The sequence below is a fragment of the Berghia stephanieae genome, chromosome 1, assembly GCF_034508935.2.
Source record: "Berghia stephanieae isolate SIO BIC M18660-M18661 chromosome 1, UCSD_Bste_1.3, whole genome shotgun sequence".
Classification (NCBI taxonomy): Eukaryota; Metazoa; Mollusca; class Gastropoda; order Nudibranchia; family Aeolidiidae; genus Berghia; species Berghia stephanieae.
The window spans coordinates 103,486,046-103,499,587 of NC_088360.1; the positions used below are offsets into that span (position 1 = coordinate 103,486,046).

Genomic DNA, 13,542 nt, shown 5'->3' on the forward strand with positions numbered 1-13,542 from the left:
CGCCAGCAGTATCATTGCATAATAGTTGAGTTTGACATTTACCCCTTTGCCATAATTCTGAATAGAGTCAGTCGATTGTTTTCCTATTCACCAATTTAAATCTCTCTCTCTCTCTCTCTCTCTCTCTCTCTCTCTCTCTCTCTCTCTCTCTCTCTCTCTCTCTCTCTCTCTCTCTCTCTCTCTCTCTCTCTCTCTCTCTCTTCTTTCTTTCTCTCTCTCTCTCTCTCTCTCTCTCTCTCTCTCTCTCTCTATCTATCTATCTATCTATCTATCTATCTATCTCTCTCTCTCTATGTGTATATATATTAATATATATATAATATATATATATATCAATCTCTCTCACTCACACACACACACAACACACACATACACACACACACACACAAACACACAGACCCTTTTTCCCTGTTTCCCTCTATTTATTTTTGTCTTCTCTCTTTATTTATTTCTCCTCTCTCTCTCTCTCTCTCTCTCTCTCTCTCTCTCTCTCTCTCTCTCTCTCTCTCTCTCTCTCTCTCTCTCTGGGTTTTTAGTTGAGTTTTTTAAAGAAATTGAAGGGATGAGAATGACCTAAGGGATCCTGATAGAGAATTCCAACATTAATAATGAAGCATTTAAAAAGCGCACACTTGCACTCAAAGGTGCCCAGGGCGCTATGAAAAAAACCCAGTTACAATCAACACTTAATCAATGCACAAATTAGAATATACAACGGACTAAGAGGTACGGGGAAAAGGTCTGTTTTCAGAATCTTTTTTTTTAAATGTCAAAGGAAGGTTAGATCTCCTTTTAAAACTTATGCTATTCCATAACCGAGGGGCACTGATTTACTGTTAAACTTGTTTGAAAAATTTCTTACGCTAAACAATAAAGAGTCAGCAGATCTCAAAGCTCACTCTGGTTGATAGGGAGAAATTATGTCTTGGATGTAAGGAGAGGAAATTTCGTTCATGGATTTATATGCATAACAAAGAATCTTAAGATCAATTCGAAACTTTACTGGCAGCCAGTGGATAGATTTTAGAATTGGTGTTATATGTTTGTTTGAGTTAGTGAGGGATGTTATTCTGGCTGCTTTATTTTGAACGTTTTGTAATCTGTTTATAGTGTATTCAGGGCAGCCGACAAGAAGGGCGTTGCAATAGTCAATTCTACTAAAATCCAAAAAAGACATTAGAGTGCTAGTTATATCTTTATCGATAAGATGTCTTACTTTCCCTATATTTCTCAAAGGAAAGTTGCAAGATTTGATTACATTGGAAACATGGTCATTCATGGACAAATTGTTATCCAATAAAACATCAAGGTTACGAACATGGGTTGATGAAATGTTGACATTTGTACCAGCAATATCAATAGATTGGGATAATATTTGTGGTTTAGTATTGTTTATTCCAAAATTAATAACTTGTCTTATCTTCATTTAGTTTTAATTTGTTAGCAGTCATCCAAACTTTGATCTTTTTTATGCATGTCTCAATCCTTTCGATTACTTTATTTTCACTTTTTAATATAACAGTACAATACAGTTGGGTGTCATCTGCGTATAAATTCTTGTTGATACTAAAACCGTCGATTATATTACTAAGTGGATGCACGTAAAGTGTATTTAAAAGTGGACCCAGAACGGAACCTTGAATCGGTAATATTGACCTCGGAAGTCCCAGGTTTGAGACTTTTTGCCAAGATGAGGGTCATTTAACTCGATGGATTGTTGAAGGACGAGTTTTCTGGCCAATTTTTTTAATACGTGTTTTTCCAGAGTACGGCTTTTAACTGGTTAAAAGGAAAATTATTATTATAGTGTTTTTGTTTTGTTTTTTCTTAATTGAGCTTTCATTTAGAGCAGTATCCACTAAACGTGCTCAAAGCACTTTACAAAGGGTCCATGACAAACAGCAACACGGAACATAAAGAACGAGACATGACGCCTTTCAAGAGATATTTCAATTATTTCGGACAGAGACAACGCTGTTAACACTGAAAAACACTAAACTGGATGGAGATAACAATAGGGAATGAGATTAGCGGAAGAGTAGCGTCCCTTGATTGGACGTCACCTTACAGAGAGAACGTCAATTTGGTTTTGAAGTGTCTCAAGCCGCTTTCACCGGAAGCGAGGAGAGACGCATGCGCACAACCAACATGACGATCTCTCTCTAATAACTTTTCCGCCGGTGACGTCACAGACTATTGGTGACGTCCAATCAAGGGACGTTGCTCTTCCGCTAATCTCCTTCCCTATAACATCTAATAAAGAAGTGTGCAAACATCCAATTTAAGTCCTTTAGTAAATAAGACTGTTACAGAGGTCATGGGTCACAAGATTCAAACTTGAGCGTGCGCAATCTCAACTAAACGCGCTCAAAGCGCTTTACAACGGGTTCCTACCAACAGCAATAGATAACACGTGAAATGAGACACAATGCATGCAAGAGAATGTGACTAAAGTACCTTTTACAAGGACTCCATTATGCGCAACTCAGATCGGGACTCGAACCCTGGACCTTCCGGTCCAAAGACGAATATCATAGCACAAGGCCACATAGCCGCACGAGAGAAAAAAATTAAAATGAAAAAAAAAAAACAGAAGAAAAGGGGGAAAGAAAAGAAAAGAAACGATCGCTAATTCACACTACATCAGAGTTTTTTTGTTTGTTTTTTTTTTTTTTTTTTTTTTTTTTTTTGTTTTTGGTTTTTTTTTGTTTTTTTTTTTTTTTTTTTTGTTTTTTTTTTGTTTTTTTTTTTGTTTTTTTTTTTTTTTTTTTTTTTGGGGGGGGGGGGTTTGGGGGTTGGTTTTTTTTTTTGTTTTTTTTCTTTTTTTTTTTTTGTTTTTTTTTTTTTTACATGATATCCTTGGAAGAGACTCCATTTTAGCAACCATTTAAAGGCCGATAGCTAGGGTGTAACTGACATGTGACATTTGGGCAAAGAAAGGAAGTTCCGGTATTTTTTCTTCTGCCATCACCCGCCGATTATGTCGGTGTTGCGACAGATAGTAGAGGGAATTTCCTGCGATACTAAATTATTATGGATTTCGTAAAAGCAAATTGATATTATAATTTCTGTTATTATCATTATCAATTTAAAACCATCGTCCTATCATAATATTATAATGTTTTTATCATTATCAGTTTATTAATATTATCACCACCACCATCATCATCATCATCATCATCATCATCTCATCATCATCATTATCATCATCATCATCATCATCATCATCATCATCATTCTCACCATCATCCTCATCATCATCGTCATCATCATCATCATCATCATCGTCATCATTTTTTCAATTATTATCCTCATCATTAAAGTCAGCCCCAAATGTATGGATAACGACTACCTTCTCTTATCTAATAAATACCCGTTGGTTACGACCCAACGATGCACACGTATGTGTACCTAGTTTACAACCAACTGATCTTCATAGCGCTGGGTACCTACTAACTCCTGATGCACCTTCTATTTCCACCAATCAGCTCGAATACATTTTTTAAAAATATAAATGGGATTACTCAAGATTGACTTTATTCAATTAGGATACTTAGACTATCGATTAGAAATTATCATGTAAATTTTTTTTTTTAATATATCCTTTTTGTTTGTTTGTTTTTAATGCTTTTACGGCGCATTAAGGTCAGACCAGCACCAGTAAAAAGGAAGAAAATGGGTTAGTAAAAAGTTCTAAAATTGCAATTGAAGCACCCAAGAAAAGGTAAGACAAAGGAGAATTTTTTTTTTTTCAAATAGGAAACAGATGTAGATTCCAAGAGCACATCATCAGTGTACTTAGTTTGAGATCACCTAAATGTCTCATCCTGACACAAGCACGGGTCTCCACTAAGAGGAACACACACTCAAATGCTTACAAATAATGTAAAACAAAAATAATACAGTGCATAACAGAGATATGATTTACAGGACAAAAATATTATCTCCCAAAACTAACGATAAATTTGACTGTTTCCCTCCCAGCCAGGGCCAGGACAAAACCAAGTAGACTCATTCCAAGACAAATATAGGAGGATAGAAGACAAAAGTAAGTGCCTCCCTGCCCACTATGGGTGGCCAGGAACCCCACCCAGAAAATATCCTTTGATTATGTTGGCACATTCAAATCCATATACCGTCTACCTTCAGAGGTTGAATGTCATGGAACGCCATTCTTCACGCTCAGTGGCCATTATCGAGCAGTCGATCGATTATCTTTTGTCAGTTGTTACCTAACCATTTCCTATCCAGGACTTCCTTGGTTTGCCTCGTGCCTTACTGCCAGCTACTTTTCCCTCAAGTACTGATATTTTTTTATGGTGTTGTGCCTCCGAACGTGTCCATAATAGTCCAGTTTTCTCAATTTAACTTCTGCCAAATTCAAATATTACCAGCAAATATTTGGGAATTTTTTTTTTGTTTTTGTTTTTATGGGGAGTTTTACAGCGCTTTTAGGTCCTTTTGACGCAAGTAAAAAAGAAAACGACAGGGGGGGGGGGGGGGGGGGGGGGAGGTAGATTTGAAGTTAAAATCACCAAAGAAAAGTTAAGGCAAAGTGGACTAGTTCAAATAGGGAACAGAAGATTCACCAGCAATCTATTAATTTTGACATTACCTAAAAGTCCCATACAAACATAAGCAAAGAATCCAGCTATGAAATATTTAAGAAGTACAATACAAACCTAAAAACTATAACAGGTAATAATAGAGAGAAGATTTACAAGGAAAAAATATCTCCAAAAACTATACATGTGACCGCCTCCCTCTCAGCTAAGGATTCCTGCCAGAATCAGGGGAGAAAATTGAACAACCTCAATCCAGAGTCAGAGACTGGCGCCTTTAAAAAAGCGCATTATCCACTAAACACGTTCAAAGCGTCATGGAAATGGAAGACATCCAGGGGGATAGAGGACAGCAAATGTGACTTCTCCGCCCACCGGTAGTCATGATGTCTGAGGCGATTGAGGCAGGATGATTTTTTAAATGAGCTTTTATATAGCGCAATATCCACTAAACGTGCTCAAAGCGCTTTACAAGGGGTTCCTGGCCAACAGCAACATTTAACATGTAGGATGGGACATGACGCCTGTTAGGCGATATTATCTTTTTTTCAGACAGAGGCAATGCTGTTAATGGTCAGGTACTCATTTTACACCTGAGTACGGTGAGAGATTGTGAGTAAAAAGCCTTCTCCAAGGACTCAACTATGCGAGGCTCGAACACAGGACCTTCCTATCCGAAAGCGAGTGTAAGAACACATAGCCGTACAAAACTAAAACTATACATTTGACTATTTCCCTATCAACCAAGGATTCTCGCAAGGGACAGGGCAAAACTAAGTAGTAATCCCATTTCAAGGCAAAGACAGAAATCATATTGGAAAACAGATATAGGGGGAATAAAAGACAAAGCATGTGGCGTCCTGCCTGTCATGGGAGGTAAAAAAAAAACATTAATACCATTTGAGACTTACTAACTTAGAGCCACATTTTAAAAATATTCAGACTCAAAGGTTAAAGTCCGTTTTAAAAAAATGACACAAAATTCCGATAAAAATCTGAGAGTAGACTACCTTTATTTAATTCTTGAAAAACCGTATAAAATATATTCAAGAACCCTCCAAAAGTAAAATGAATGTTGTAAAAATAATACAAATGTTGCGGCTAGTAGCTTGATGAAAGCAATTACAATAGTCAAGCGGAATGCAGTCTTCAATTTAATAAACGAAGATAGATTAATTGTCTTCTGTGGGGTACCGTGACTCAGCTGAACAGTACAGACTTTGCTTTGAACCTAAAAGATATTCGAGTTTGAATACCCACTGCGCTGTGTGGCCTTGAACAAGTATAATAGCTTTCACTTCACCCTATCTAGCTCAGTAAGCAGCACTGTACTGTCGCTGACGCATGGGTTATTTCAGTCTTCCCTTGGAATAGATCCTAGAGACAAATTTCCCCAATAAAATTTATTCAGTTCAATTCCCCAATGGGATGAATAATGAATTTTCTAAAAATTGAACCTTCAATTCCACTCGACTATTGTTACGTAGTAAACATAACATTTAATAAAGTGAATTGATTATCTTCATGCAAAACAAATGACCAGTTACGAAACTCAAAGCAAAATAAAAACAAAGATATTATACTCGAACCAAAATAAAAACAAAGATATTATTCAACACTTGTAAACTAAACATTGACTGAAGCATTTTTTTTCTTTAGAAGCAGAATTAGTGTCGTTATTAGAAAATCTAACATCAGCAGATATAAAGTTTTGATTAGCTTGTCAAAGATAAAGAGTATACAGGGATGCCAAATGATTTTTGAAGAAAAAAAAAAAAACCATGAAAATTAGAAGAGTTTCACATCTCACCTAAAACGAAACTTGTAACTGAGCAAACTAAAACATCTCATTTAATTCACTCAATCCTCGAGATTTTTGCTACTTTTCAAAATTGGAAAAAATGTATTAAAAATGAGCATGTACATATAGTTTTTTTCAACTACCATTAACATGCAAAAGCTATAAAACATTAGCTTTGATACTATGCCTATAATTTGTCTCAGAAAAATGTAATAAATAGGCATGGGGTAAAAGAAACCCTGGTAAACTGCGGATATAGTCAGTGTTAGATCTGAGTGAGTTAACTCTCTCCTCTCCTTTGCACATGTCTGGGGCCTCTGTTGCATCAATTCCAATATTATTTTTATCTTGAGAAGAAGGACCTTATGTCAGTGGCCTTCTTATTGGAGATAGGAAAAGCTTCTGAGGTGTGAAATGAAGTGTGAAAAAAAAACAAACAGGGAAAAGTTGGAAACCCAGGCATTCAGCATCCCTGAGTATACATTGTCATAGCAGCTTTGCGGAAAGTAAACATTTCCCAAACTAATGAAAAATTATAGATTGCTACAACACAGATGCGCTCCACTCCAAGAGAACAGAGACAGACTTGGAATAAGTTTGAGGGATTCTTATGACAAAGTGGCAATTACTTAGAGACTCATTCAGTTCTGTATTCTGTTCTCGTAAGTAGTTCCTAATATTTGATAAAACTGTAAGACATTTCATTTTTTATGTAATAATCATGAATAGTATCTATTTTATATGTAAAGTATTTACAGTAAAAATTCTGTCGGTGAAATGCCTACAGGTGCTTACTGAATTTTAATAATCAGATTTTTATTAGCAAATTATACTTTTAAAATTATTATTATTATTTGTATTTTGTTGTTGTTTTTGTTGTTCTTCTTGGACAAGATGACTTGAATTGAATTGGATTTTAACTCAACTTTTTCATTCTCTACTTGGATAAACAACTAGTTCAAAAGTTCACTTATTAATGTTCTTTACAATTTCTGTGACAGACTAAAATTAAATGCTTTACAGTTTTTCTTTACTTTTAAATAAAATTCGATGAACACAGATAACCAATGCAATAAAAAATTCCACTGCAAGACTATTAACAACATTTATTTCATTGTAATAATAAAACGTGGCTAAGGTTTGTATCGAGAAATGTGTGTAAACCAAGTGTTGAAACCATATTACTTTCAATTAATCTCTGGTTATCACTCGCATTTGGGGGCCCCAATGGCTCAGTTGGTAGAGCACTCGCTTCACACCCAAAGGGACTGAGATCTATCCCGGATGAAGTCAATATTTTTTTCTGACCTCCCTGTCCACCCTGCAGTGATTGGGTAGTTGGGTCTGTCAGATCTGGCAGTATGTAGGTTGTGATAGACCAGCATCTTATCCAAAAGGTAGCAAGCAATTGAAGTGACAATCAGCCTTGTTTGCAATATTACACAGCACTTATCCAAATATTTTTAGACTGGCACAGCTTTTAACATCAGAGTGCCCTTCAAATTATTTGTCCCTCTACAATAGGATAGTGAAAAATGTGTATCAAAGGCTTTTTACCAGGGCAAAATGCAGGATGCTTAGACGGGTGTTAGAACGAAGGGACCTAGTCTTGAGCTCAAAGCAATCCATACCAATTACAACTTTATAAAAATGCTACTCACGAAAAAAAAACCCAATAATATAAAGTATTTTTGGTAGTTTTCTCATTCTTTGATCGACTAAAATTCACAAAACTAATCATTGCATAAAAAAATATCCACGATTCAAATTTCAAGATTCATTCTGTCCATTGAATTCCAAAGCTTTAAGCAAGTATCCCTAATAATGCTTTCCATGCTAAACCAGAGGGGAAAAAGGTTCAATAAAATGTGAACGCATGTATGTTGAAGCAAGCTACAAGTTTACTATATGAAGCAAGCAACGACTAATATCAGCAGATATGAACCATCGATCAATGAGTAACTTAAGCAGTTTTAACTGACAGCAAAGAGAGTGGAGAAGTCAGCATAATAATCATGTGATCCCATCTACTTTGAAATATTTGAAAGTTTTGAAACAAAAAATTACAAAAAATAATTATTTTTTTTTTAAATAACAACATTCTAGGGGGGAAAAAAGAATTTCAACCCTTTTCTTTCATAACCAACAACTTATCACAATTATTGTATCCAGCATAAAGAACATTAAGAAATCAAAAAACAATCTTTTTTTTAAAAAAATAATATTTAAGCATCTGAAATTGTTCTGTAATCAATTTATGTTGTTGGGGGGAGGGGGGTTAATCTTTGCTTCAGCACACAATCAACAAAAATTAAGCAACAAAATCCAGAAAAGGCAAATTAAAAAAATTAAAAAATTAAATAAAGAATCCAAGGGAGATTAATTTGCAGATGCAAAATGTATGCAAAATGTAGGCTTAATTCCTAGCAATGATGGCACGTATTGTTGTGTGTACTCTGTGGAGGTTACAATATCAATCAATCAAAATCAAACATAAAACATCGACTGGTAAAAATAGATTTTAACAATGAGCTGATGAAAGCTTACAGTTTTGTGTGTTGCTTTAAGAAGTGTTTCAATACATCGCAAGCACAATAAGGACAGAGGAAAGAAGTCTAAAAATTTGAGTTGAAATTAACTATTGCAGCTTGCATTCTCTTTTAGCGATATAGAAAGTAAAAAATAATTTTTAAAATGAATGGCCCCATCACGAATATTTATATTGATATTATAATTGGCCCTTTCCAATGAAGGTGATTTATCTCAGAAAACATAGACACTGTTAAGTTGGGGTGAAAGTACATTATTTGGCTGTTGATTAATATATATTAACTGACAATGTCAAATTTCGTAAATAAAGCAGGGTGGTTCACTTTTACAGTGTTGTTTTCTCTTTTTGTCTGTTTTTAGGAGTTTTATCGAAGAATACTGGGTAATGTAAATGTTGCTGCTCGAAGCGCGAAAAAATAAATAACAATTTCATTTTATCTGTTTGCGTATATTAAATTTAAGCTTACATTCAATTTCACATTATTTATTCATTTAGGAGTTTTATGGCAATTGTGACCCTATTAGGTCACTTCAGCACCAGTAAAAGAGAAATGAAAGAAGAACAGTTGTAGAGATCTGAAGTTAAAAGCACCAAAGAGATAGCAAGACAATGGAAACTGGTTCAAATTGGGAATAGAACGTTCCAAGATCAATCCACTGATGTGCCTATTTTGACAATACCAAAAAGTCTCATCCAGGCACAAGCAAAAGTCCCTTCTGTAAAGGATATACTCAAATGTTTACAGACTACAATATATTCATAACAATTTAAAAAGTACATAACAAAGAAATGATTTACAGAGGGGAAAAAATATCACCTCTCAAAACAAAAAAAAATTTAAATTCTACCGTACGTTTACTGTCTCCCTTTCAGCAAAAGATCCCCATCAGGAATAGGAAAAAAACAAGCTTAATCCAGACAACATGGAAAGGGGAACCATATAGAGGATAGAAAACTCAGCATATGACCTCTCAGGCCACCCTGTTTCTTTTCTGTAGATAAATCAGCATTGTTTTATTTTTTGAAAGGGGCAATTACAAATTACAATATATTCTGGTCTATTGACAACATCTATGCTACAAATCATCTTTACTTGATTTTTTTTTTTCAAATTTGAAAGTTAAAAAATACAACATTTTCTATTTTGACTACCAATGCCTACACGCATAGCCTACACATTATTTGTAAATCAATAAGTTCCACCCTCACACCAAGATTTTATAAAAATTGAATCATTTATTTTATCAAGGAGAGAAATTCATATCATTCCCACTTTAAATATCATTCAATTTATACCACATTGTCTTAATAAACTTATGAGAAAAATATGATTACTTGGTGAATGAAACATGTTACAAGATGTATTCAAGAAAGACTCTTGTTACGAGTATTAAAAAAAAAAAGTAATACATCTGAGGACGCATTAAATAACACAATAGTTGTGGCTATTTCAATGTGATTTTGATGGCATACAAGTGAATTCTAACTGCCAGAGTTGATAGTTGGGCATTAGTTTATACAAAAATTTCCAATGCTATTCAACATAAAAATTATAACTTCAAAATCAATTTTCATATTTGCCTCTAATTTTTTTTATTTTTTTTTTTAATTTTTAAAAACTTTTTGGACAAAAGACAACAACAGCAAATTTCAAAATCTATTCTAAAATTTAAAGGACTCTACGAGCTTGTGTAATCATAATTATAGCATAATATCATTACATTTTAAACAGATAAAAAGACAACATAACTTCAACAATTATTGCCAAAGAAAATGTTAAATTTCTGGAATTTGACAAGATTCTAATATTGCATAAACCCCATTCAGCATCTTTAAGCAATCTTGGGTCGAAGACTGAAAAGGACGTCAATGACAGATTCATCTGCCAAAGTTGATGTGTCGCCAAGGTCTGTGTCATTGACAGCAATTTTGCGTAGAATACGTCGCATGATCTTACCAGATCTGGTTTTGGGTAGTGCTGGAGCATTTTGAATAAAGTCTGGCTGAGCAAATGGTCCAATCTTATTTCTCACTGAAAATGAAAAAAAGGGGGGGAAACAAGACAAATAAATATTTTCATCAATGAACATACATATGTTAATTAATTCATTCGTACCCTAAACCTAATCAGTATCAGACAAACTACGACTTTAAACATCGATTGTCCTCTGACAAAGTAAGCTAAGGTTAAAAAAAAAATTGAACTTTTATATAGCTCATTATCTATTAAAGGTGCTTAAATGGATCCCAAGGCAACAGCAACATTTAACATGCAGGATGCGACAGGACACCTGTAATGCACTTTTTCATTTATTTTTTTTCTGACAGATTAACTAAAAACAAAAATCCTTCAAGAATTAAAATAGCTCATTGTAAATAAAAAATTCTCAAAGCGCTTTACAGGGGGTCCCTAACCAAAGCATTATTTAACATGTAGGACCTGACAAGACATCTTTTAGGTGATAATATAATATATTTTTTATCAAAAACACAACGCCAGTGTCAAACCACAGGACTAAAAATCTGCACAAAACATTTAAAACAATTTAAACATTTAAGAGATTAACATTTTGATCCCAACAAAAATAAAGGCAATAAAGTTTGAATAACATTGTACCCAAAACTTAGCAAAACTTACCGAGTGTGGTCAACTCTTTGGATAAAGTGTCGGTAAAGGCTTTGCCCTGTTAAAAGGAATAAGACACAGAAATTTCTGTACTGATGATGATAATGGTTGCGATGATGGTGATGATGACGATGATGAGGATTATGATGGTGACAGATGATGATGATGATGCTTCTGATAATGATGATGCTTCTGATGATGATGATGATGCTTCTGATGATGATGATGATGATGATGATGATGATGATGATGATGATGATGATGATGATGATGATGATGATGATGATGATGATAATAATGATGATGATGATGAATGAGATGAAGATTTGATGTGTTGATAATTAATGTTACAAATAAAATTTCATTCATTTTTTAAATAAAATATACAATATATTCATTACCTGAATACTAAAAACACTCAAAAACAAAAAAAGATGTCACATATCTCAAAAGTAAAAAAAATGATATGGGTGAAAATATATAATCATAACTCGTCTGCCCAATCAATGAGTATCTTTTGCTCAAATCCTGACGTTTAACTGACCTCCTTTAGAGAGACAAAGCAGTAGATGCACTCTCCTTTGATGGAGTGGGGATGAGATACAGATGCTGCTTCTGCCACTGCTTCGTGTTCAATGAGAGCACTCTCTACTTCTGCTGTGCTCAGCAGATGGCCTGATACATTCACCATGTCATCAATACGACCCGTAATCCACAAACATCCGTCTTCATCTCTTCTAGCACCTGTGAAAATTTTTCAGCATAAAGTGCTTTTATTTATTAGAAGAAAAAAAAAAAAAAGCATTTTCAGTCTGTAATTTGATTTTCACTACATATCCCAGAATTATTTTTAAGTAAGATTTTTTTAAATAGAAAAGATGAAAAATAATTTATGCAAGTTTAAAAACAATTTGATTTTAGACTAAAACACCATCTAAAATATTTTTTGTGAGCAACACTTTTCGATATAAACCTGAACCTTTAAATGAAGTTGATTTGTCACATAAGTAACAATTTACAAATATGTTTGTTTGTTTTTAAGGGTTTTACGGCGCTTGCAACACATTTAGATAGGTCATATCAGCGCCAGTAGAAAGGAAAAAATAGGATAGTAAAAAAATTCTAGAATTACAATTAAAGTAAGACAAAGGGGAATTAGTTCAAATAGGGAACAGGTGTAGATTCCAAGAGCACACTATCAGTGTACTTAGTTTGAGATACCTAACTGTCTCATCCTGACATAAGCATGGGTCCTCACTAGGAGGAACACGCTCAAATGTTAACAAATCATATATATGTAACACAAAAATAATACAGTGCATAACAGAGAGATGAATTACAAGACAAAAAATACCATCTCCCAAAATTCTAACTATACATTTTACTGTTTCCCTCCAGCCAGTGTCCCCAGCCAGGGCCAGAAAAAAAAAAGTAATTTCATTCCAAGACAAAGACAAAAAGCATGTTGGAAAATAGATATAGGAGATAGAAGACACAGTAAGTGCCTCCCTGTCCACAATGGGAGGTCAGAATTTACAGATAAATTTTAAGCTTGTATTTTCAACACTCAAGTCCTCTCGATAACAAACCCTGACAGATAAATATGCAGCTTCAATGGACAATGCCTATGAGTCTTAAAACAACAACAAACAAAAGAATAATAATAATCGTAAAATTGAAATGTGTTATAATTCACCCACCATCTCCTGTACAATAAAATCCAGGAAATTTCTTAAAGTAAGTTGTTTCAAAACGTTCGTGGTTTCCAAAGACCGTTCTCATGATTCCTGGCCAGGGTTTCCTGAATACCTGATGGCAATTACACAATTATAAATAAGCATGTATTCCTGTATTTGGTCACAACAAATAAATTACAATCAAAAAAGTTATTAATTTTTTTTTCTTCAATGAGAGTAATGAATGAGCTGCATCTATTACTGTGTTACATGCTATGAGGGAAGAACCTGTGAATGTGTTTTGAAATGTTAATAATAATTAATAA

General features: G+C 34.2%; 1 protein-coding gene across 2 annotated transcripts in view; it reads right to left on the minus strand.

Moving 5' to 3' along the window:
- Positions 1 to 5,552: 5,552 nt before the first annotated feature.
- The window catches only part of LOC144962614 (acetyl-coenzyme A synthetase, cytoplasmic-like), a 33,586-nt gene continuing 25,596 nt past the window's right edge, over positions 5,553 to 13,542 (minus strand). For both annotated transcript variants that reach the window (XM_078895705.1, XM_078895704.1), the window contains exons 14-17: positions 13,241 to 13,349; positions 12,085 to 12,284; positions 11,553 to 11,598; positions 5,553 to 10,946 (exon numbers count right to left, since the gene is read on the minus strand). In XM_078895705.1, coding sequence (XP_078751831.1) covers positions 10,747 to 10,946; positions 11,553 to 11,598; positions 12,085 to 12,284; positions 13,241 to 13,349 — 555 coding nt within the window. In that variant the 3' untranslated portion in view covers positions 5,553 to 10,746. The remainder of the gene's footprint in view (positions 10,947 to 11,552; positions 11,599 to 12,084; positions 12,285 to 13,240; positions 13,350 to 13,542) is intronic.